This window comes from Nesoenas mayeri (assembly GCF_963082525.1).
Source record: "Nesoenas mayeri genome assembly, chromosome: 2".
NCBI classification, from domain to species: domain Eukaryota; kingdom Metazoa; phylum Chordata; class Aves; order Columbiformes; family Columbidae; genus Nesoenas; species Nesoenas mayeri.
The window spans coordinates 132150858-132177235 of record NC_137543.1 but is presented as its reverse complement, the minus strand read 5'-3'; the positions used below and the strand labels follow the sequence as shown (position 1 = coordinate 132177235).

General features: G+C 39.5%; 1 protein-coding gene across 8 annotated transcripts in view; it reads left to right on the top strand.

The window, feature by feature from the left end:
* Nucleotides 1-26378, top strand: part of HDAC9 (histone deacetylase 9) — a gene marked incomplete at both ends in the record, with an annotated part of 426230 nt that overhangs the window by 124172 nt on the left and 275680 nt on the right. For 6 of the 8 annotated variants that reach the window (XM_080339195.1, XM_080339188.1, XM_080339194.1 and 3 more), the window contains one exon: nt 23562-23619. The exons of 1 other annotated variant lie outside the window; for it this stretch is intronic. In XM_080339195.1, the coding sequence (XP_080195321.1) occupies nt 23598-23619 (22 nt within the window). Of the gene's footprint in view, nt 1-23513; nt 23620-26378 lie in introns of those variants that run through there. One more of the 8 variants, XM_080339185.1, reaches the window with a different exon arrangement.

The window sequence follows — 26378 nt, the reverse complement described above, 5'->3', positions numbered from 1 at the left end:
CCAGGTTCCTGTTGGCTTAAGTACTAGTATGACCATAGAATCTTTAGAATAGTAGAACTGAAATCAGCAGGAACAGAATTAGAACAATGCTGAAGGCTTCCAAAAATTCTGTCCTAAAAATACACGTGCTGTCTTAAGAGTTCATTCATTTGGTGAGGTCATACATTTGGACTTGAATCGCTTGATGCCTCTAACTCTTTAACTAGGAGGCTGGCTGATGCAGCCACCACGGTCAGGGCTTGCAGCATGGGGGGCTTGCTCTGCCTTGGAGAAGACACCATAGCTGCAGTACGGAGGCTGCAGCATGGTGTTCGTGAAGCAGTGTGAAAGGGATTGGGCTTGGGTTACGCTACTCCTGCCAATGCCTGACACTCAGCTGTAGTGATGAAGGCAGCTTTGCTATCTTGGGTGCTGCAGCATGTGCGTTGGGCTTCAAGCGGTGTTCAAAGCCTGTGATCCCAGGGGGTGTAATCCAAATAGCTGCGTCTGCTGCCAGGTCTATGTTGGGATGGGAGAGCAGCTCCAAACCCTTTAGCTGTGGTGGCTCTGGAGCAAAGTCAAGATCTCTGGTATGTCACAGAGCCAGGGCCTTGCATAACTCTGCTCCTGACACATTTGGACACAGTGAACGGGTCCAGTTCTGATACTGAGGGGTACTGATATGGCCAAGGGCATCACTGCAATACTGAGGTTTTCTGTCTTCTCCTAACTTACGTCTCATCTTTGTCCCTCTTAAATAATGCTGTATGGATTTGTAGTCCTGGCAGCAGGTGTATAATTTATCCCTAGATATTTCAATGCTATAAAGTAGATAAATGAAAACAATTGTCTAGCTATAGTAAGTATTTGCTATGCAAAATTTAGAAATAAATGCGGATGTTTAAAAACTAGTTTTCTCTCCCCAAAATGGAATTGTGTATAGAAGTTCCAAAGCAATTCTTAAAGTTTTCCCAAGTATTTAATTGAAATTTGTTAAGTGTTTTTGTTTGGTTTTGTTGTTTTTATTTTGTTTGGTGGTGGTTGTTGTTGTTTTTTAACCAAAAAGCACTTTCCGCTTTACATTTTAAAGCTATTGGTGTCAGCACTTCTATAAATGAGGGTTAATATTACTTGTGAGTTATGAGAGCAGATTCCTTGCATCAGTTCAGAAAAACTTCAAGCTTTTTTTCCTCCGTTTTTTATGCAGCTGTACACTGGTCAGGTGAGACCGCAAGCTCTGGTCCCCACACATATTCTAGAAAAGCTGCTTCCACCCAGCTCAGGGAAAGCGATTACCCATGTGAGAATTTTTGCACTGAGGTGCTAACGCTCTGTTTTTAAGTCAGTAGGGTTAAGCTTTTCTTCAAACCTAATTTAAGCCTCTGAGAGATTGTTCAGTTTGAGTTGAGATTGTTTTGGTTTAGCTGATGGCCCTGTCTGCTCTATGAGTAGCTGTGCTGGTTGAAGGCCTTATTATCCCTGGCTGTGCCTTGTTACTTGCTGTCTTGAGGTTTGTTGTTTCCAATACTTTGCCAAAATAAAGGATTGTGTAACTTCACCACTGAAGGCAAAAGCATCTAAGACATCTTGATAGGTCATCGTGGTGTCTTTGAGTGAAAATATCATCTGTTAGCAGAGTTCTGCAAGCAGTGGACTCCAACTGCTGAATTGCAATGGGAACATTGATACATTAAACCAGCTGGGCTAGATCTGGAGCAGGTAGTCTATTCATAGCTTAAATTATTATAATTAGCTATGTGTTTAACCAAAAGAGTCTGCTTAAATAAACCTGTCTATGCTTCATCCACCATCATAAATTACTTACTAAATAAATGAAGTATAAAACTCGTGAACTTGTAAGTGTAGATCTAAGTCATAAGTCTTGCACTGAACAGTGTCCAGGTGGTCTCCTTACTTGTGTGGAGCACCACAAAAGATGGAGAATCTTTCTGCAAGAACAAAGGGCCATTCATATGTGGCATGTTGCTGGACTTGGTCTCAGTAAGTTCTGACTTCTCCAAAGAAGTTGGTTTTTTTTTCTATTTTTGGAAAATATATTGTCAGCTACAGCACATTGACCAGGAGCATGTCCGGTCAGGTTTGAGTATCTCCACAGATGGAGACTCCACAAGCTCTCTTCCCAAACTGTTCCAGTGTCCCTCACCGTACAAGGGGTTTTTTTTTTCCTTATTTCTAGACAGAATTAGCTGTATTTCAATTTGTACTCATTTCCTCTTGTGCTTTCACTGGGCACCACTGAGAACACTCTGTTTCCTTCTTCACTATCAGGTATTTATACACATTCATAAAATCCCCTTAAGCCTTCTTTCTCTCCAGGCTAAACATTCTCAGCTCTCTCAGTGTATCCTCATATGACAGATGCTCCACTACGTGACCTGAACTCTACTTGCAGATAGCAGGCAGTCCCTTTTAATCAGCTGCTAGGTAATTAAGCAGGCCACTGTGGTTTTACCTAAACTCTGCTTAGAGGACAGAACTTGCTGTTTTAAAGTATTTAATTCAGTCAAAATAATTCACATTCTTTGAAGAGCAGAAAACAGCTTCTCCATGTGATTATTTCTGTCAAGGCAGTGTTTTGTTGTTCTTTTTTTTTTTAAAGTTTATTACTTCATCTAGCGTTATCTGTTGGTAAAAATCCTCACTATATGGCAGGAAATTGTGCCTGTTTTGCTAGCTCTTACCCTTCATTCCTGGAAAAGTATGAGAGTATCTTACGTTGCTCAGCTCTGACTTCATAGTCCAGTTAAGGAAATGCGTGAGAGACAGTGAGGCTGTATTGCTAACCCAGAATAAAAGTCATGAGTCAGTCCTCAAAAACCAGTCAGGACAGAAGCTATTTACTGAATAATTATATATTGTTTAAGTATCTTTAGGAGAGGCCTATGTTTGCCTCGTGTTTGGTTCTTTTTTCGTCTGAAGATTTATGTTATGTTCTTAAGCTTTCATTTGAACTTTGTGGGATAAAAATACTTATCTATATAAAATACAAGTTCTATAAGCATTTCATTTTTTAATTTTATAAATACATGTTTATGTGTCTATGAAAAGGTAAATTCTTAACGGAAGTTATAACTGTTGAATTCAGATATTTAGACAAAAACAAGGTGGTATGCCAGGGATCTGCGATAAGCTTGTATGACATCAAGTGCTGCATATTAGGTACAATTTCATCAGCCAAAAGACAGACAATAGCCAGATGTAATGATTTTGCTTGGAGATTATTTGTGATGGGACATTTTGTGGAGATGACCTTCGTCTCCGCTGTGGATTCAGTAATGCACTAAGTACAGTTTTGTGGACTTCAGTCTTTGAAAAGGGTTTTGCTTACTTTTATGTTTCTCCTATTTTATTATTCACAGGTGAATGTGAGGCATAATTTATCTCTCCAAACTCACCAGTACAACTCTGAGCTGAATAAAGAGAAATAATTTATCTGTCATAATAATCACTCATGTCTTCTTATGTCACGTCAGAATATTAGAAAGCATGCTAATACTTTACAATGGAGAAATACAGTGTAAGGAGGGAATTCTTTAGTACCATCCTTTATAAATCCAATAAGTTTCTAAATTGCATCTTAAGGAGTACAAAGGGCTTCTTTTTATTTTGTTTTATTTTTCTCTGCTTTTTAGTATTTTTCCTGTAATTATTTTGCAGCAGGTGTGAGCATCCTTACTACCAGGCAACTACTTTCCTGGCTACAATGCAAATATGTGATTCATTGTCCCTATGGAGCCCTAAGCATAGGCCTTTAGTGGCATCACAGTTATTACTATAATACTATAGGGACATATTTTTCCTTTAGCTGGCTGGGGATGCTGTGATATGAATGGGGATAATTTGCTTAGCCAAACTTGTTATCTTACTGTGTCTTAAAGCACAGCTTGTCTGAAAGATGACATTGCAGTCATTTCATTCAGATCACATTAGATTTTTTTCATCAGGTTTTGAATCTCTTTAAAGTTTACAAAGATGTTGGACAAACAATGCCAAATATTGTTGAATTTCATAAAAAATATATGGTTGGATGGGCGGGTTATTGTGTTCCTGTATTAAATATATTCCTCTCTTGGATTTTCATCTGGGCACAACTTCAACTTTATGAAAGACATCTTCTCGCTCTCAAGCACTTCTTATTTGATGAGGTTCATTAGAACGGTGTTTTCAGTTGACTGTTTTTCCAGGTTATCTCTCTCTAGCCCCTGAGGATTTAGCAGTTAGTGTCCTGTTTCTGGTTCAGCTGTTCTCATCCTTTAACTTAAATACAACTTTGAAAGTAAACAAAGAGCGAGAAAAAAAGAAACCTACCTTGTTGCCTTTGGCAATAGTCTCACTGGATCAGATCCAGCCAGGACCTGGCCGTTCAGGTCAGACAAGCTATGTTTGTAGTTATTCACTTTTCTGAAGTTACAGTGTATTGGAGTTTATGCTTCTGTGTTTGCAAAAGCCACAGCTTTTTATATTTAAGAGTTCATAATATCCTTACATGGTGTTCTTCAACAAGGGATTTCCCTGCAATGAAACAGTTCATATGTCTAAGCTCCAGTGGAACTTTTTTATAAGAGGTAAACTCGTAGATTACTCAAAGATTTTTGTTTTTTATTTTTTAACAGTCATTAAAATAGTGCAACTCCAGCTCCTACCTGATGTTTGCAGCTATGCTGCGCATTATGCAGGACTGAGAAAATACACAATGTGTATGAGAAATGCTAGAAATAGAGCATTTTATTTGTATTATCATTAGGGATAGGGGAAGGCATGAAATTCGAGAGATTGTAGCTAGTAAAACATTGATTTATTTTAATTCAGTAAACATTAAATTGCTTGGAAAAGGTAAAAACAGAAGATAACCAGGTCAAAAGACTGAAATGTCTTTATTGCCTCTGTCTATAATAAACATACCATAGACAGTGAAATAGATGGGTCACATGGTCAGCAATCTGTGCATTCACTGCTTGGCTTTAGAGGTCCTTTTCTTATCCATGACTGGGGAATACTGGAAGCCTTTTGTGAAATTAGGGACTGCATTCTAGAAATATGACGAAGATCTAGTTCTGCAGTTGGGCAGGTGCTGTAGATCTTTGTCTCTTTTTCCCAGCTTCCGGGATCCACGTGGTACTGAACTCGTGATATTGAGCTCTGATCACTGGCTGGAAGTGATTTCCTTGGCTTCCACCACACATCGTGCCTCAAGTCCAACCACATAGCCAGCCTTGAATTCAAGGCTGCAAAGCTTTTCAGCAGAGTGGGAATCACAGCTCCCAGTAGTGTGACATTAGGTGCACTGTCACTTTGGCCACTTGTTGACAGAGCTCTGTGTTTTCCTTACGAGGGCCAGCCTGGCCTGTGTGGTGGCACCATTACACAGATGGAACATGAGCGCGCAAGGGATGTGACACCTTCATGTGTTTTCTTCATTAAAGCAAAATCAGGCTGTTATTGCCTTGCTATTAGCACTAAGAAAAAAATATAAAATGAAATAACTTACAGCTTGTAGAGCAGTATCATTTCAATTACAAAAACATCGTGAGGACATGTTATACCAAACAGGAAAGAAAATAAAAATCTGTTAGGTCAGAAAAGTATAATATACTCATCGGGTTAATTTTATATTGCATAAATAACTGATTATAGCAGAGATATAAAGATTGAGATCATAAGTTCAGTGCTAATTCTCTGCCAAATAATAAAAACTGTTTTCCAAGACACTGATGTAGATGTTGGTGTTTCTCTATGTCTTGAGACAATACTGCAGAAAATTATGAATATAATTTTAAGAAAATAATATATGTTTAGGAATATATTTATTTCACAAAACAAAGGAGCATTTTACATAATTTTTCTTATACTTTCTTGTAGTAAGAAGGTGATTGTACCTGAAAAATGACTGTTTCTACCCAGTTGCATACTTTACCCATCGAGTCCTTTGTGGGATTTTGACATGTCATAGCATGGTAAAACCAGGCTTATGTAGGTTTTCCAATTACTTGTGATAATAAATTGCCAAGCTGCAACACTTAATTTAGTACAATGAAACTGGGTTTTAGAGGTTTTGATAAGCTTTTGAAATAGTACTAGACAATGCACTGTTTTTTTTTATTTATAACTGAACTGTTTATGATGTCAGATTTTTATTGAAGCTGTAATTCTGCTAACAATTGCACTGTCAACCTTTATCATCAGGTGGGAAAACAAAAACATAGTAATGAAATATATGTTCAATACATAAGTGATATGGGAATTTTAATTTGTTTTCAAAGGAAGTAAACAACTTTTTTTTTCCCTTTCTTTTTAATGATTCCCCCTCCCCCCCTAATCAATCAGTTTTTCCCTTTGAGATAAATTTTGCTCTGTTTTTGGAGCTTATCAGTTGTAGGTGACAGCAGACAATTTCCTATGGATTGCACCGATGTGAAGTAAAGTCTTTATCCTTCCAGGCAGACTGCAGGTGAGGCACAGGGACATACTCTGAAGAATTTGCATCTTCACCTTGGGAAAGCTCTGATACTTGACATTTTATTTTTTCCACCCCCCCCTCCTGTTTGACTGTTGTCTTTTGAGTTGTCATTCTGCAATCAAAATCTGGATGTTGCTGAGAACCCTTGAATCGGTTTTCCTGTACCTCTTGGAAGGCGCTCAGAATTTCTCAAGGTTAGGCTCAGTGCTAAAATCATCACAGTTGAGATTTGTTTCTAATTTTAGATGTGACACCATCTTTTGTGACATGATGTGACCATGTTTGTGAGGAAGGGGTTAGGTCAGCAGTCATACCTTTAGCCGTGTATTTAATATAAGCGCAACAAAAATGAAGAAATCTCAAGTTGATTTTGCTGGGTGACTGTCTTCTCACTCTCCTATAAATAAGAAAATACCATGTGATCCAAGAATGTTTTGAACTGAACTGTCAGGATTTTCTTAAAATAAGGACGGAGTGGAAAATTGACATAATATTTATTAATATTTATCAAATATGGAGAAGAGTGAAACCGCTGGCTTGATGCAATGTTTACTGCTGATGCTTTTCTCAACTTCTCTACCAGTGTATTTGTAAAGCTTCTAAAGGAGATCTCAGAGCTGAAGGCAATAATATTGTTGTAGGTGTGACCTAACCTAGTTCGTTGCATACCTTTAACATTAGCTCACAATGGTTATTTTAAGCTCTTCTTTTAATATAACCTAGTAATTTCTTTGCTATTTTTTACTTAGTATAAGACACCTGTAAACACTAGGGTTGAATGTTTTGGTAGAATGGTAGACCTCAATCCCTTTTGTTATTGGTACTTCTAGAAAGTTTGTTTTACCAGGAAAACAGACTGAGTCACTCAGATGAGCTTTTTATATATATATATATATATATATGTAATTTGTGTGCTGCTGTTACGTCTTGTTTTTGAGTACCTCTGGCATAATGTTTGATGATATTTATCAATATTCAACTGACAAAGGAGGCCTGATGGCAGTCTTGCAGGTACTTAGATGATGAATTTTGTGAGCTCCGTTGAGTTTTACGTAACTGCAAGTCTGTAAGGTACTTTGGAATAAAGTCTCCTATTGTTTCTGTAGCACCATCTGTGTGCGTTGGTCCTAAAGTAAAAAAACACCAAGTGCCTCTCCCATAATAACACACTTTTGAAATGAAAATGTAAGGAGTTAGTAGATCCCTATCAGATTTAGCACATAAGGCTGTCAAGGCAGGGCACACGTGAGTGAAACATATGTGGTCAGCACAGCGTGATGCAGACTGAGGGGAAAGGGAGGAAGAGCGAAACGGTGGTTAGGAGTCTGCAGTTGCTGTCCTGGTGATAGGCAGCAGATATACTGAACTGGCTAAATGAATGGTGTTACTGTATGGTAGGTTTACTTGCCTGCCTTGAGCGTGCTTTAAGCCAGGCATAGGAAAGAATTCATAGAGAGCTGAATAAATACTTGAAATGTGGACATCTATTAAAAAAAAAAAAAAAATAAAAGCTTTGCATGCTCATCATATTTGGTGATGTTGAACATATGCTTTTAAGTGACTGCATCTTGGTCAGTCTCAGACTCACAAACTGTGTTTTTCCCAAACTGACCCTTTTCTGTGTTTGCTTTTCTAGACAGCTTCAAAGTTGCATAGTAACTGTCCCTCTTCTGCAACCACCTTCCCACTCGTCCTCCATTTCTATTCAGGATGCAACTACCTTTCTGTGCACTGTGGGAAAACAGTCTTTTATATCATGAATAAAAAGCCTCCCTTTGTTTTCTGTTGACCACACCCAGGGCTTTATACCTCTCTTTTCCCCATATAATAAAGGATAAATCTGGCTTTGGAGAGATAATTACAAATGATGAATATGAAGTATACAAACCTCATAGTATGTTGTCAGTGTCCTTATGTCAGATTTGATGTGATGAGTCTTTATGATCAAAGAAACTTATACTTTTTGGATACTTCCACTTTCAGTTGTCTATCCTTTGGTATTGTACCAGTTTATAACCTGAAAGTGCTGTAGTCAAGAGTTGCTTGTTATTTGAATGGATGCAAAACAGGAGAGGTCTCTCCCCTTTTGTTGTCTTTTCAAGAACTAGACGTTTCAAGGAGGAAAGAGACACAATGTTAGCAGCACCAACACTTAAAACACAATGTTAGATGATTTCTGAATGCAATAGCACCATTGTCCTGTCCAAAAAAATGAATGGGACATGACAAAATTGGCTGTGTTCGAAGTTTTCTTCAAATTTCAGGGCTGAAAGGAAGAAATTCAGTAGTTGAGAAAACATTTCTGCAGTATCTCTGTAGACTGAAGATGAAAGTATGCAAGTACAATAAGAAAACAAGTGGTAAGGAATACATTCTGAATTGTATTTGATGAAGAATGTGTGGGCTGTGAATAAGAATAAAGAAATTGCAGGATACAATGTCTGTGAAAGGATCAAAGAGAAGATACTAAGTTGCGAACTATAGTGATAAATATAGACAGAAGAAGATTAAAACAGAGAATTAGTGATCAGAAGCTTCTGGGAGGGGACATTATGGAGCACTCTTTGTAGAAATTATAGAAAGCAAATACAGGAGACAAAACAGTAAAAGAGAGGGGCATTTATTTATGCACAAAAATAATGTGAGACCTGATAAATGTTTGATATGAGCTGTTCTTTGAGGAGTGCTTTGCATCTGCTTTTAGGCTTCAACATTCACCAGAGTTTGTGGCAGTTAAAACCTGTGAAATCAAGTCCAAATTAATGGGTTTGGAATAAATATGACTTCTAATAATTGTGGGATGTTTCCGTAGCTGGTAGCAGGTCAGTGGAAGAGCTTTTCTTGCAGAAGCAGGCAGGCAGCGAGTCAGTGGAGGGTCTCCAAGCCCCTGGAAGAACAGGAAAGTATTATTATAATATTATAAAATAACACATATTTTACAATATTATATTATTACTTATAATATAAACTGATAAATAAAATCTATTTAATATATAACTTTATAAAATATTATAATATATAATTAGTATTATAATTCATACAATTACAGTATGAAGCCACAACCTCTTCTTTTACCTGGTGGAGGGAGACACTTAATGTTCATCATTACAAAAAAGAGGCCCCTAGCAAATAATTATTTCAGCCTGGATGGAAATATCCTGGCTGTATGTATAATCTCCATACCTATCCAGATATGAAGGAAAAGAATGTTGCCTGGTAATGTCAGTGGTTTTCTGAGCAAAGGAGCTCAATTCCTTGCGTTGACCTGAGGAGGAGAGTTTTAAGCCAGCTCATGGAATAACAGCCAGGTATTTGGAGATTTCTTCACAAACAAGAGCATGGGAGAAACCTCAGAAGTGTGTTTTGTTTGAGATTATAGTATGTGAAGCATGAATGGAGTCAACATTTCAGTAGTGACTGAGAGCTGAGTTAAAGGAGGAGAGTGGGACAGACAGTTGTATGTCTGCAATAACTGAAGAGAGGAGAGATGTAGAAAAAATGGTCATCAGTTACTAATTTTCTCTGTGAAAACACCATCCTTTGTGGTGGGAATAGTAAATGTAGAAGGAAGGGATTACATTTATAAACACAGGCCTCACAACAATACAAAGACTGTTCTTCTGGTCAGTATAAAAAGGAAGATCCTAGGCAACATTTACCTGTATATGCAAGTGAGGTTTCCAGACTCATGGGTAGGGTATATAGAGTACTGGCTAGTTTAATTTTGAGTAGAGCAGAAGCAGTTTATCAGTCATGGTCAATCATTGTTGAAATATCCTCATGCCAAAAATAGACTGAAAACCAACTGACTGTGCCAGGTCTGTGCTGGAGATGAAATAAAGGGAGCAGGTGTGTATGACCATGGGTTCAGCTGAATGGAGAAAAAAGTCCTTCAGTTAATCTCATTAATTCATCAATGTACAACAGATTCAAAGACACAAATGTTTGCCCAAAGGCAAGTGTTTGTTTTTTAGGATCTTTTTAATCCGCTTTCTTCAGCTACAGTAGACAATTCTTTAACATAAAGCATTTAGTGTCTACATGAGTAAGATTCAGTTGGTGCCACAACTGTTGTTAAGCCGCCTTCTTTCCCCTTGTGAATGGAAATGTCTCTAAGTTGTAAGCCTGGGAACCTGCAGAGAGACAGAGGGAACATTTTTTTTTAGCTGCATTTATTTTGCAAGTGGCAACGTTGTGTTTACAGAACTATACAAAATGTTCTAAAGGGAAGGACAAGTTAAGGGAATACAGGTAAAAACAAAAAGCTTTTGAAATGTGAAAGCAAGCACTTTTGTGCTTGTCTCTGAGTTTCTGAAGGAAAACCAGCTACTTTTGTGGCTTGGGGAAATCACATGCCATTTTATTTTGGTAATAATCATCTATTTGAAGTAATGTGGGCTTTAAAAAGCGTTGACAGTCAGGAGCAGTAATCAGAGCCTTGGCAGTTACCTGTGGAAGGACACAGATTACCATTTCCTAACTGTGTGCTGTAGAAGTGGTTTGGCAAAAGTATTTTGGCCTTAAAGTTTATGTTCTCCACTTCCACGATATCTGAGCACACTTAAAATACTTGTCCTCTAAACAGTAATGTGAAATATACTGCTGTTTATTCCCATTTGACAGATGGGGACCTGGAACACAGAGTGTTATAGGGTCTTGCATCACTGGAAATCTGTGATCAATGGCTTCAACTCAAGAGTGCTAAATCCTGAGTCCCTTATAGGCACTTTTAAGAAATATATCATGAATACATAGGTGTTAGAAACTTCACTTGATCTTTCTTAGTGTTACCATAAGAAAAGTAGAAAGCTATAAGCAGGAAAAATAAAACAACAAAGCAACAGAAGAAGTCCACTAGAGTTCTGTATGTATCTAGCAGGTATTTCCTTTTCTATGTGAATGAAATGCAAATTTCCTTCTTGGTACTGCCAGATGGAGACTGCTGCAGGTCTCGCTTTCTGCCAGTGAAGAATTACATTGCTTCAGGTAAAGGGACCAATGTTAACTTGTCAAATATGGGAACGGGCCATCCATGCAAGTCAGATTATTGGCTTCACATGACAGTGAATGGCATGAGACATGCTCAGGCTGGTTTACTCTGTTCCATGTGAAATCAAGTAATGACACTGTACTTTCCAAGGTGACAAGGATTCAGTCCTCTTTCAGTTGGATAGGATATTATTGTATCTTCTCTCTAAAATGAAAATGTGAAAACTATATTATTAATTGTAACCACAGGCGGAATTAGTTCTCTTCAAGTCTCTGTGTCAAGCAGAATAACATATAACGAGCCTCACTGTGTGTCTTTTTTCTCTTGAACAGACGATAAAAATAAATATAAAGCTTATCAAATGGGGTGGCCAAATGATATGGATTGTTTACCAGCCTTGCCCATGACGCCAGCAGAGTTGGGAATGTCCCTTTGCCCTTTCAGTGCACAAATGGCACACTCCGATTGCTGCCTCCTCTAGGACAGGAAAATTACACACTGCTGGGGGAGTTTTGCACATGAGCGTTGAAAGATGTGGAGGAAACAAAATCTGTTTGTTAGCCTAAGCCTTAAGGTAGCCTGAATTTAGTCTGAAGTTTTACAAAAAGGCATCAGCCAAAGTCTTTGTAGAAGTTACTTAACCCAATATTCCATTTTCTGCATCAGAAAATGTGGTTTGTACTGTATAGAAATTGATTGAAGAATACTGTTCTCCTTTTCAAAGCAGACCTTAATTGTTTATTTAAATTATACAATTTAGATCTATACCATCATGACTACAAATTGTTAGAAACCTGAGTTTTTTTAAAAAAAACTTTATTTATAGAATTCTAAGACTTTTTTTTTTTTTTTTTCTTTTCTTTCTTCCCTTGCTGTTCGAAGTACATCTGCTGTTGATTTTGTGCATATCTTTAGATGATATTGGCTAGTTTGGGTAGTTAAGTATGTTGATTATGTCTATTGGCTTGGCTGTTTGGATGTTCTGTGATTTATCGATCTCCAATATAAAAGTTCTCTTGAATCCCTGTCATGCCACTGGTGAACAGAGTTCTGGAGTAGCATAAACACTGTCAGGAGTACTTTGAACTCCATCACTGTGCTTGTGGTTTGATGCGGCAGAGGACCTGGGGATGATAAATTTTCTTGCTTTTCTTTCTTGTGCTTTTGGCATCTTGCTTTTGTTCCTTGTGATTTTTGAGCTGCACTGGAAAACTCATCTAGTTCCCTTTAGAATGAATGGAGTAGAACCTTGCCATGCTGGACAAGGACAGAAGAGGAGTGGGAGCATTTGGTTGCTCCTTAACACGGTGTTGCCAGCAAAGCCCCTTAATTCCACCCTGACAAACATCATTCTACTGATCTGCAATGCAACGGTGCTAAGACTGCTGCAGTAGCTGGTTTGATTTAGATTTTCCATAAGTGAGTTGTTCAGTACACATGGTCTTCTTTAGGACACAGTCTTACTTAGGACACACGTTTGTCTCCAGCATTTGTGCTGGAGAAATGGCTGCCCTCTGGTTCATGCCCTGTCAAGAAACACAGTGTTTCACAATGCCACTTGGGAAGTGACGCCTGAAGGAGTTACCAAGGTTGTGCAGTCCTGTCCTCTACAGCTGCAAGTCACTTGGTAGGGAAAATGTCACTGCTAAGGGTCTAGTGACCATCTCCAATGCCTTCTTTCTCTCCTCCCACCGCAACAGGACACACAAGCCCCTTTAGCATCCTGTGACAAGCTTACGGTATTTGGATGGGAAGACAAAGGATCACAAAAGAGCTGAGTACCAGAAAAAGAGAGTGTGAGAAATGAAGGCAGGTACCAAACTTGTTGGTTCCTGTTTTCTGCAGTGCTAAACAACTTGACAAAAAATGAGATGGGAGCCACAGTACTGTAAAAGACTGACTGATGAAATATTTCTGTTGGCAACCATCCTAGTGTATTTTGAGCCTGAAATTCTTGTTGGTAGGTATGCCTTGGAGATTTCCCCTTGCAAATATAGTTAGTTGCTCAGCTTCTCAGCTCATTCATTTTCTGATGGGTCCCAGGATAGAATACTGCCTCTCTGAATTGCTGGAGGCTTTCTGCTGCATCTGAGAGGACACTAAATGAACAAAAGTGAAGGTAATGATTTATGCCCCAAGTCGATAAAATACTCGATCGTCACATGTTTTAAGCTAGACACTCGCTTATGTACCTTTCAGCTTTAATTTTTTGTTTACATCAGTGTATGTGTACTTAAGTATTTCAATTGCAGCGTGTAACATCAATAGCTGAAGGTACATTGTTGATCTGTTTGTATTTTTATACACACACACAAGACTTACATGTATAAAGTCTCTAAGAGAAATACACTCTGTATGCCTATAAATACTGATAGAAAGAGAATGCTGTGATTAGATAGCTTACAGTAGGATTTTCTTTGAAGTTGTCTTAATAAATGAGCTCTGCTCTGTTACTTCAGCTAAGTTGCTCCTTAAATGTAAGGAGCATTTGTGTATAGTCTGAAAATGGAGAAAAGTATTTGTTTAGAATGTGAAGAAAATTAATATTGTAAAGCATGAGGATGCTATTTTTAGAAGCATTCTTACTGGCAATTAAAAAGAAAAAATAAAGCCTGACCTTAAGCCTGTTTCATCACACTGGTATTTTACTTGTGCGGAGTCTTTTCAGCCTTATTATCACAGTGTATCTATTTTTAGTTAAGGTGGTGCCCAAATTTGCTGCACCCCTTTATCAGATAACACAAAACCAGACTCATGGCTTTAGTTGTCTTCCTTTGTCTTGTGAAACATAGAAAGATGGCAAATAAACCATTTGTGAACCATATGTGCACTTTTTAGTTGTCCAAGTTTTCTGTCTCCACCTTGTTAACTTTCCTTTTAAGCTGGAATTCTGGCAGAGATAAGGAGAGGAGATGGAGAATGCAATTAAGGTTTAAAATAATCTAGATTGTGATTTCTTTATTCATTCCTGTGGGCACAGTCCACAGGTGAAACCTGCTGCCTTGAACAGTCCAGCTTTTGTCTCTGGTTACTTTTAGGCAAATCTGCCACTTAGCCTGTGTACAGAGTTATTTTGTGGACTGCTGAAAACACATTCAATTTTTCATAGACTAAAGATAACACTCAGTTGCATTAATTTCAGATTTAAAATTAAGAAAACTATATTCCAAACCTCAAGGAAATGTTCTTAGCAGTTTATTTCATTGACAACTGTTTTAACAAGTGGGGGAAGGGGCTGGAAATGAAGTGCAATTACAGTACACAGAGGCCAGTCCATCCACGACTGTTGGCTTACTTGAGACCTCAGTTGTGATGGCTTAGAATCTCTGATTTGTTGACTGAGAAGTTCTGTTTTTCCTCCCATTATCACCTATCCTGCTGTCCTGTTCTCTCATCTGCCGATCGACAGAATATGAAGTGCGTAGCTGAGTGCCATAGAGCAATGCTATTTTTAGAACAGGCCATGAGCTCAACTTTGATCCTACATTTGGACCGCTCAGGAGCTTAAGCTCATCTAAAATAATCTGTCGTCTTTGCTTGTGGCATTAGGATCCCAGGATTTGAGAGTTACTTTTCAGTTATAAATTCATTTTTGGACTGCCCTTTCACAGCAGCATTTTGGATTGAAGTGAATATAAGATCTTTCCCCCCAGACTCTTTGCATTGATATAAATACACCTGATTAGAGTTGATTAGGAGTGTTGTCTGAACATGAATTCAGTGTACGCTTGTCCTAGTTCCCCATGTTTTTAATGCAAATTATCAGTTCTGCCTGTGCACTTTTTTTAGCCATTGCACAGCAATTTGAAGCTCAGAACAACTTGATGGCTCATTTGTGAACAGTTCCTCTTCCAGAAAACTATGGAGCTTGGGTCCAACCTTGCCCCTGTGTCCTGGAGAGCCTGAGAAGTTGCATGATCCTACCAACAGCCAGAGATGGGGCAGATGAGGAACCTGTGGAAGCAGCAGCTGCAGCAGCTGCCCACATCTGCCTGCTGAGTGATGACTTGGCTGGGCACGTGCTGTACCCTCCCTCTCCTTTTTCATCCCTTCCCTTCGGACACACTGCCCAGAGAACTGAAGGTTGCAGGATTTGGCTAAATGAGTTTGAAGTGTGGATAAAAACCTTCTTGGGTCTGATTGTGACCTTAGGAATACCGGTTCAGTACCTGTATTTACAAAAGTCAAGTTTGTCGCACATTTTGACACTATCATAGCGTATTACAACTGTATTTTCAGTTACAGTAAATAGCTGCATTACGATTATCATGGTGACTTACTTAGCTAAAGGGAGACATTATATTAAGTTGAAATGTGTTGTAATTTTCCTTTCTGAATTATGAAACCTTTCTTTCAATTTAAATTGTTCTTTAAATTATTTTCTCTTTTGCAGTCTATAAATATGTTGCTTCCACAAGGAAAATTAAGATCATATTGCTCTTCAGAGGAAATCCTGATTCTACTAAAGTCAGGCAAAACAATTAGAGTTCACCCATTGAAGTCACAATTTCATCCTTCTAGCTTTGCCTCAAATTGACTGACACAGTAAAAGCTCCCAAGCTAGTGTATCAATAACATTTTGGTTTGCAGATTTGTTCCTTATCGGAGTTCAAGACAAGGAAAACAGTTAGATGAAAAGTAGATCTAGGTTCGCTGTAACATTTTGAAAAAGAGAAAATAAAAAATGGAGAAGACTGGTACTGAACTTCAGTGCTGTCCTGGTCCACCTAACCCGGAGGGTTTCGTGTCATTTCATAACAGCATTATTGACCGGCATGAGATGTGACCTTTTCATAGCACAGTAGCGGTCAATTTGTTACTGCTCCCAGAGGCATGTTTGGGCATATAACGCTCCATCTCCATCTGCCTGAACGCTCCCCGGTGAGGGCTGGAGGAGCTGGGCAGGAAGGAGATGGTGCCCACGGCCCAGTGCCTGGCCTGGCGTCTCAGGCCCTTTCCTTGGCCTGCACATTAAAGAAGGATCTTTTTCGTGCTTGACATAAAATATGTTTTCTTGGCTAAGCTTCCAGTGGCTGGAAGGTGGCAGTTCTCTAGCTACATCAATTTGATACTTAGGAAAAACTCTCACTTGCTTCAAAATTTAATAGAGAAATTGTTGTCCCAAACCACATAGGTATCTTTGTAGTGTGGTTGTATCATGTTATGTAAAAGTCACCTCAGCTCTCCATGAATCCAAGCCTGAATTTAGAAAGACTACTTTTGAGATCTAATTCTTTGACTTAAAAGGGCAGCTTTGAATAGCAAAACAAAGTAAACACATTTACATATTTTGCTGTTTTTGTGTGTGTTTTTGTTTGTTTGTTTTGTTGTTGTTTTGTTGTTTTTGTTTTTTGTTTTTCCACAGAGACTTCTACTTTCCAAGTTTTTTAGGGTACACTCCATTGTCCTACTTTTGTAAGAATTATAAACATGGGAAAATAAATGTAGATAGGAAAACAAAACAAAAACCCACACTTCTGCTTTTCAGGAGAGTGTTGTTTAAAAGAGGAAAATGATTTCTGATGTAGGAAAAAATATTCTATTTAGTTCTTATTATTCCTGTAAGTTAAGCAGCAATTCTTACTGGTTCTTAGTGGCTTTGAAGGTAGCCAGGTCTGACCTGTGTAACTTGGAGTCCTACAGCAAAACCTAAACTAAGTTTGTGCTACGGAAGTATTAGAGAATTCCTTCCAGAGACATGGCTGCTATTGATCTGAAGCTCACTTATAAGTTGCTGCAGTGGTTAAAGCATGTTGAAAATCCGTCCCCACTTAGGACTTGAGTTTTCTAATAGATGAATTTTTCCTAAAGCGTTGTTTCTTAAAATAAAGAGCATTTTACTACCCTTCTGGACATCTTGTCCTGTGTATATACAGACAGTGCCAAGTGACCCCTGAACTTCTTCACTAAATTTAGTATCTCAGGTCTTTGAGTTTCCAGTTTCCAATGTTTTTCCAAACTTGTTTTGTTCTTGTGGCATGTCTATCCATCCTCAGTTTTTTCTGCATTCTTTTTCAGGTATCTATACCAGAACATGTTACAGTATCCCAAGAATATTCTGTTTGGTATATGCATATCACCTCATTACTGTTACTTAATATAACCTTGTTTATAGATCCAAGGGTTTTATTAGCCCTTTTGGTCCTGGTGTAATCCTAGGAGCTTATATTTAGATGTCTGTCGTCTGCTGTGATCCTGAATCCTTTGCATAGCCATTGGTTTTCACAATGTGGTTCTCCAGACAGCAAGCATGGCCTAAATTTCTTGGCTTAAATTCAAAAAAGCACTTAAGTTCAGGCATATATTACAAGCTAGATATGGTGTTCCTCTTGGTTCTCCAGCCATAAGGACTTAGTAATCTGTCATCCAGGAACTCTCAGTGTCCAGGTCAGTTGATCTGACCTGCTGGACTATGCAGCATCAGGAAGCCCTGTGCAAAATGCTGTGTGGTGCAGATTATCTGCTCAGTAGATGTGCAACAAGCATGAAATGCCTCAGGTACACAGAACGTATTGCAAGCTGTCATAGGTAATGTATTACAAGCTGTCGTAGGTTATGTGCTCTAGGGTTCCTTCATGTGTGTCCAGCCAGGTGTGTCTGGTGCAGCCAGACATGGCAGACGCAGTGCACATACGCGCTGCTGTCTTGTCTAAGAAAGACGGGCATCAACGTGGAAAACTCGGTAAATCTCATATTGTTCGTATCTCTCGTTGCCTCATTGATGGCATAAAAAGAAGCAAAGTGCTTTACTGGTCTGAAGCATTTATTTGCCAATATCTGAAGGCTTTTGACTACATGGCTTAAATGGTTTGCATGCAATTTATCTCAGCCTTGCTGCAAAAGATGGAGATTTTAGTTCCAACCTGGTAAATAGCTGTGTCAGCAGAATAACTGAACTGTGTGTGTATTTCCTAAATTAAATATTATTTATTTATTTATTTTATAGGTCTTTGTGTTTTTTTAAATGATGTGAACTTTGTGATTCAGGAAAGTACCTTTGAATTCGTGAAACCTCTAAGCATATGCTTAACTTAAGCCTCGTGCTTATAGTCTAGAATGTGTTGTTGAGGTGTTGTCCTGAATCTAGGACTTAATTTCTAGTGGGCCCATTTATTATAGAAAGGCATATTTTAAGAGGAGAAAAAAATGATAAGTCATCTGCTAGTTCCAAAGACCCTGAGCTGATTTGCATGAAAGTGATCCCAAGCTCTCTGTATTGTTATATGAGAGATAGTAGAGACCCCTACATTTATGTAGTGTAGTGTAGTGCTCCTTATCCTCAAAACTTTGTAAAGTTTTATTCTCCCATTGTTTGTTGCAAAATCCCCTAAAGCTACAGATACGCCTTTCTTTCTCCCAGAAAATTCCTTTGAAGCTCGAATTGAACTTACACACATTTAGAATCACAGTTTTCTCCTCAGTTGAAAAATGCCCATCGCGTGGTTTCACAGCACTGCAAAGAAGCGGCAAAGTGTGTTCCTGCACAGGCAATGCCAAAGGCTTGCTACACACAAAACTAATCAGAGATATTCCCTCGTTATGTGTTTCCAAGCAGAGCACGTGGATTAAGTGATCCATTTTTACTCCCCCAGGAGTTTGGAATGCGCTCCCTTAGTTCCAGGAGGGAGCAGAACCAGACTGCTTGAGCATCTTCCCTGATTTCTTTCTGCTCCCAAACCATCTGCTTCTTTGTGGTAATAGTCTTCTGCTGTCCGTTAACCTAGTTAATCCTCTGCCATAAACTGTAGTAATTTATGCTGGATGTTTGGGTTTCACATGGTACTAATGGTATCTAATGAACTGTGGCTACAGAAACATCTGTTCTATACAATAGTGTTTTTTTTTTTTTTCTTTTTTTTTAATCCTGGTGATTAGATATACAAAAAATAGTTAGGAGCTCTTCAGGCTTCAAAGATTAGAACTTGAAACTTGAGTACTGAAATAGGCCAGATTCAATGTCACCCATACAACTGCAATTTAGCTCCCACTGTTTATGCACTGTTGGATATCGATGTGTGTTATTACTTGATGCTTCTTCACAGAATACTTGCCAAGTGAAAAAGGGTCTGAGAGCAGGTTGAATGGGACACCTGTAATACTGCAGTATCCTAATTTAAACATACAACTAGAAGCTAGAAAACATCTCTTTATTTAGTTTTGTTTGTAATATTTATGATACAGTTCAGCAACATGGCAGAAGAATCTATGCGAGAATTCATTTACAAGTAAGAAAACAGCAAAAATTGAAACTAAGCCATGAATATTAATGAAGGCTATGCTCCAGAATAACGTGAGTGAGAAATGGGATATGCTAAAACTGAACAGTAATACACTCTTTGTACTTAACAAGGAAAGTAAGAAAAGCGCTACTTTATAATGTTGCAGAGCTAACAATGCAGTAGAAATCTTAGCCTTTTGTAATTTGAGTGCTTAATTTCTCAGTCTAAATGTTGCAGTGATGCAGTTTCCAGATTTAATTTCCTTATATTTATTTGTTTTTAGCAACTCAGAAGGCAAATAAAAGAAAGACATTGTGAAACTCCTGTTATGAGATCTTAGTGCCACTAGCATGCCTTACATTTTCTATAAAGTTGCTGATTGCATTTAAAGTCACCTCAACAGTGCTAAATCATGTCAACAGTTTACTCTTACCTCCAGTTACCATTAAAGTTCTCAAAGTTTAGGAAATGCATTTGAAAAAAGAGAACAAAAAAACTCGTGTTCCTGTATGAAAATGTCACCTTGTAACAGCCATAGCGTTAAAAATAAAAACCAGATTTTCTTCAGGCTTGAACCCTTTATCCTTCCCCTGTGGGACTCTAAAGGAGCTATTTAAACTCATGTGATCATGCAGTTAAAGGCTGGGCTGACTCAGCAAAGTGTTTAACTGTGTGCTTAAATTCTGATGCGATCAATAGAATTTGAGCATGTGCTTAACTATTATGTTGAAAAGAGATGGATTTACAGTCGTGTTTTAAAGCTAAGCATGTACCAACATAGGCCCATAATACATTGAAGCAAGTCAGAAGAATTCAGGTTGTAAAAGCCCTACTTTTGGGTTGACTGACTTCATAAGTAAAATATTTTTTATATAATTTTTATATATCTTCTAAAATACAAAGCACAATGCTGTAGTTATTATCGTCTGTGAATTAACTAGCATAGGATATTTTACATGTCTGTCAGTTTAAAATACGTATGCCAAAATTAAGAACGCTTGCAGCTAAATATCTGAATGTACATTTTCTACTCTTGAAAATAATTTGCTTTTATTTAGTTACTAAAGTATTTGAAGTCAGAGCTGTGAATGCTATCTTTAAAAATGCAGCTGCACATGTAAGAAGTTATAAACATGTATGAGTACCTAATACCAGGATCCCACACTCCATCATTTTCCATATTCTGATGTGTTTCTAAATTATTCCTTCCAGTGTTCCCCTGTAATACTAGACTTGATTATTTTGAGGTGCTGAATCACTAAACGGAGTCATGGTCTGGTTGGCTCAAGGGCATAGGCAATTCCACTTTTTTATTTACTTCTGTCTGTAAAAAGCTTTTTCTGCCTTAGAGAAGATTTCTGTTTCTTCTGGTGATCCCCCTTGCAGTTGTGTTAAATGTCTTCTGCCCTGTACCATCAAAGTGCCACCTCTTTCCCCAAAAACATTTGGGTATTTTTATTTTCAAAAGAATAATGTTCAACGATACCAAATTGTCAGCTGTCAGTAGTGCGATGGTATGTGTGATGTTCATCCCCTGTGTTGCACCTTGCTGGTGGCTGTCCTTGCCCCTTTGCAGAGCTGGGAGTACACTGTCTGCAGAGCTTTCCCCCTCCCCTGGGGTAGTGCTCCCAGGAAACTTGGGGGTAGGGAAGAGAGAAGGCAAGGAGAGAGGGGTGCGTAGCAGTAATAGGTGCTAACTTGAGGATCCTGCAGGGAAAACCTCACTGTCAGCTGCTGCGGTCTCTGTCTCGGGGACAGATCTCAACTCTTAGCAGGATCAGGTCATTTGCGAAGGTGTTTTGCATGTGGAGGAGACTTGAGCTGCGGACCTCTCAGGTGCCATGGACTAGCCAAACGTCACAGAAGTGTCACACTACTTTGTTAATGTGAATCTTTTCTCCAGTAACACAATAATGAGAAGTTTGAAAAAGAAACAAGTTGTAGTACTTGGCTACAATCTATCATATTAGTTGATGGGCGGACAGCCCATCCTCAGCCAACAGACAGAAATGAGGCTCAAGTACTGGGCAGAATCTTGCAGCTTCACTGGCAAAAGGTGCTGGAGAGAGTATGGGATTTGGTGGATTTCTGGGAATCCCCAAGGTGAACCTCTGCACTGGCTTCTTCATTCTGGTGAGGAACCATGTCCCAGCACCCATTGATGCTCCTCTAGAGCAGGGACATGGAAGGGGATGCATAGCTTTGGTAGGTGAGTGTTCAGGGTGCTGTAGGTAGTGACAAGCTTTGGTCCCATGTGTAACAAGTGCTATAAGGCAGAGCAGGACCCAGAGAAGTTTCATCTGTAATGGTGAAATGAAACGTATCTACGTGTATGTGTGTTAATCAGCAAACAAGAAGCGCAACTTCTGATGTATCATTTTAAAAAATAAACTTCATGTAGCATACATGAAACCTGCCATGACACAGAGAAGCATGGTGGTGTTGTCTGGGATGCCATCAAACACTGCTCTGCTGAAAGCACATCATCTTGTAAAACTGAGAAAGACGCCGTGCAAGTTGCCTAATGCTTCTAAAAATAATTATGAGCTGCTCAGCCCCTCTCCAAATTTTAGCAAGTCAACCGAATAGTGCATTGTCGGTAAGCATGTCTAACGTGCTGTGCTGTAACTGGTGACTTGCTATAAGAATTATATCAAGCATGCTAAATAGGGAAAGGCTGCTTATAACTGCACGCACAAAACCCAGTCCCTCATTAGCATCTGCCCCCACCTTCTGCTCTCCCTCAACCCGATTAGCTTCAGAAATCTCTCCCGAGGCAGCTGCAGGTCCTGCCGGGAGCAGGCAGCAGCCCGGCTCCTCCACCAAAGCCAACTGCGGCGTAGCCAGAGAAACAGACAGCAAAAATAGAACGGCAGGATGGCTGCGTGTGGGCGAGGCAGAAACCACATCGCCAGCAAAACCTCCCAGTGTTATTTTAGGACCGATGCAGAGGCTGTGGCGTTTTTGCTCGCTTTTCACAAAATACTCCCTGGGGGAGGGAAAGGAGGGATTGGGGCGCAAGTCCCGGGCGAGGAGTGTTTCTAATGCGCTCCCTGCTTGCCTTCCTCGCTTCCTGGTTTCTCCCCACCGAAACGGGCTGGGTAGGGAGAAGGGGTTAATTGTGCTCGAGGCCGAGTGGCAGAGGGAGGATGGCTGGTGGTTTGCAAGACAGAGACTGGACAGCTGTATTTGCTGTGGTATTTTTAAACGCATTAATGCAGGCTCCAATCACCCGGCCATGCTTGACCTATTTTTGGCTCAGGCCGGCCATTGTTCTATTTCTGCCGCTGCTGGGCCACGCGGGTGTCGATTCAAATGCAAATGAGCTGTCGCTGCTGCTCCCGCCAACTTCTGCGGCCGCTGGCCGAGGGAGAGCGGGCAGGGAGAGCAGCGGGGACAGCAACGCTGCTCCGAGCTGGGGCAATTCACACTAAACCCTCGGGGCCTCCTGGTCCCTGCAAAGGGGGCTTATTTGGTTTGGTGGGTTGTAAGAGACTGTGTTCCCCCCCCGCCCCGCCAGAAAGCCCGAAGCACAGAGATATTTCTTCATTTCTTCTTCCACCTGCCGTTGGCTGCCCGAACGCAACTGCTCCAACTCGGCGGCGCGCAGCCCCCTGCGCGCTCACGGGTCCCTTCCGGCAGGCGGGGGCTGCCCAGAGGCGATTTGGGGGGTTTTCCCATCTCCCGATAGATACTTGTGCAAAAGCTTAAACATTGCTAATTGCTGAAGCGTATTATCTTACAACCCTTGCTGGAGGAGGTAGGACCGCAGAGGGTCTTGCTGGACGCCCCTGTGCAAGTGCAGTGATGAATCTCTCGTGTAGCTGAAGTGCAGACCAGTTGGAATATGCTGCAGACAATTTACGAGAGTGAATCGTGTTTTTCCTCAGATGGGGTTTCTGGACGTGAACAGCTCTTGGCTCAGCAAAGAATGCACAGTATGATCAGCTCAGGTAAGAGAAAGCTCCGTACTTTGGACTTCAGTGGCTGACCGGGAAAATACAACCTAGTGGGACAAGAAAACACCCCTCCTTTAAAGAAGTGACTTTATTTTTTTGAGGCTTGATGTGAGTTATTAATTAACTATGGTCATATGTTAGATAGCAGCTGCTGCTTTTGCAGAGAGTTTATCTCCTTCAGTCTGCTGCTCTACAGCCAGAGCAAAATGCTCACAACCGAAATCTAGTTTGGGATTCTGTGTTTGTTTTGTTGCGTGGTTGCAAAATGGGGCTCATGGTACAGGCTTATTCATAGGGAGGCTTCCTCAGACAGCCCTTGTCAGAAGCCTCAGAGCCCCTCGTAGGCAATACTGCTCATATGTCTATTGTAAACAGGATTTGGTCTTTCTGTGAGTTTCCTTTTCTCCAGTTTGCATACAAAGGGAGTTTAAAACTAATCCCTTTCTTTTTTTCACTAAAATGTTACTTTAAAATGTCTTTAATATGCATGGCTTACTTTGTTACTTTAAATATATTTGTGAACCTGGCACTGGTAGTCATATATAATGACTTACTGAGATGTAAATTGGATGTGGTTTTAAATGAAGGTATTTCAAAGCTGCTCTGAAACAACACTGGGCATTTCCTCACGCATTTGAAGCTACCATGGTATTTTCTTGTTTCTTTGCTAGCCGTGTTTGAGACCTGCAAATGATGTACTGAGAATGAATTAAGTTGGAAGAATTGTGGCCAAAATGTCAGTTTAGACAGGCTAGAAATGTCAAAATTTAAGGTTACTCTTGCCCATTCTCTGTTAAACTCGGTGAATTCCAGTTGTTCTTATTGGGCTGAAACTGTCTTTTGAGGCACAACGTTATCTGTTTTATATCTTTTTAATCCTAAATTTCCGACTTCGTTTTGCATAAAGTTGGCTTTATAGAGGACCTATATGTAGAACGCGAAGTGAATTGTTTATGTGTACTTTAGTGTTAGTTTACTCTTCTTTTTCTTTCTCTTTTCCTTTTTTCCTTTTTTTCCTTTTTCCTCTTCCCTTTTTTCTCTTACTTTTTTTCCTTTTCCCCTTCCTTTTCCCCTTCCTTTTCCCCTTCCTTTTCCCCTTCCTTTTCCCCTTCCTTTCCCCCTTCCTTTCCCCCTTCCTTTCCCCCTTCCTTTCCCCCTTCCTTTCCCCCTTCCTTTCCCCCTTCCTTTCCCCCTTCCTTTCCCCCTTCCTTTCCTTTTCCTTTCACAAAACTTGGCAGTGATTATTTATATGTGTAGACCACAGCCTCTTCACGTATTGCCTGTTTTAATACACCTGTTGAGCCCACGTTGGTTTGTTTTTTAAAAAAATCTGTTGCTTTTTCCCGCTTTATAGAAAAAGAACTTAAAGTTTTACGTGTGTTTCTTTCTTACATACAATTTTAGAGCAGACTTCTAGTTTCAGATGTGAAAATAAATTGTGAGAGATTGTGTCAAATAGTAATATCTTTCTCGTTAGAAAAGACTTAGATGTGTCTTAACCTCATGATAAGTGTTTTTCAATACAGAAAGCCAAGGCTGCCTCAAAATGATTATAGACTGAAAGAGGGAATGAGAGACTAGAAAGCTGTTATGTACAGGTTAAAAATAACGAGAGCACCTAAGGGGAATGGAGAATTCCAACTGGCAATGTTTTAAGAGTGGTGATTTTTCTATTTCATTAGAAAGGTGCTGGGCTGGTTTGTTTCCTTCTGAATCTCTCAAATGTACTATTTCTCTAACTTCTTAGAAGATATGTTGATCACCACTTACAGTTTCTTTGTCAAGGACAGAAATCAGGTGAAAGACTTGTTTACACATATGAACAATGAAGCTCTATCAAAGAGGAGGGGTAAAAGCAGAAGTTTCTCTGAAAGTGTTACAGTTTTGCAAAGCCATCTGTAGTGTCCACTTCTTGTTCAGGAACTACTGCTTTTCTTTGGTTTTCCTGAACAGCTCAGCAGGTGTCCAGTGTTTATGTATTGGTCAGGGAGATAACGATCAACTGCTTCTCCTCCTCCTGTTGGTTTGTGGTGGGTTTTTTGTTTGGTTGGTTTGGTTTTGTTGCTTTTGTTTGTGTTTTTTTGCTGTTGCTGTTTGTTTGTTTTTCTTTTTTATACTCTGACAAGTTTAAATTAGCTGTACACAAGTGAAAATCTGGGGTTTTTTTAGCTCACTATGCTACCTTGTAACTGCCAACTAAGGTTGCTTGACTAACAGCAGTTTTCTCATTTGAAACACAAGAGAGGGAGGTAATTTTCTGTAAGTTTATAGCTCTGCTTTTCTTCACTGGAGACAAGAATATCATGTAACAATCATTTGTTTAGCTGATGTTACATTAGGCCCATATAACATACACAATTTGCCCTGTAGTACCACGTAGAATAGAGGGGGGTTTTTAGACTTCAAAAAAACCCAAACAACTTAGGCAAGAACATTATCCAGGTAAAAGATGTTTAAATATATATTGTGTAGAACGCAAAACACTCCACAGTGTTTCCTTTGGCCTTTAAAGTACATAAGTAGACTGCAAGTAGTTGTTATTGGACATAGTCTGCAGCTTAATTCATGTCACGTGAAGCCACAAGGCCTGGTGCTGCTGTCGATTACCTTCAGCTCCCTTGAGTTCATGGCCTTGCAGGATTAGGCCTGGTAACTTTTCAGGTATTGTCTCCCTCTATGCTACGTATAGGGGAGAAAGAAATAGCCAGGGTATGATGTTCTGCTCTAGTGTTTGGAGTAGCTGGCATCAGTCA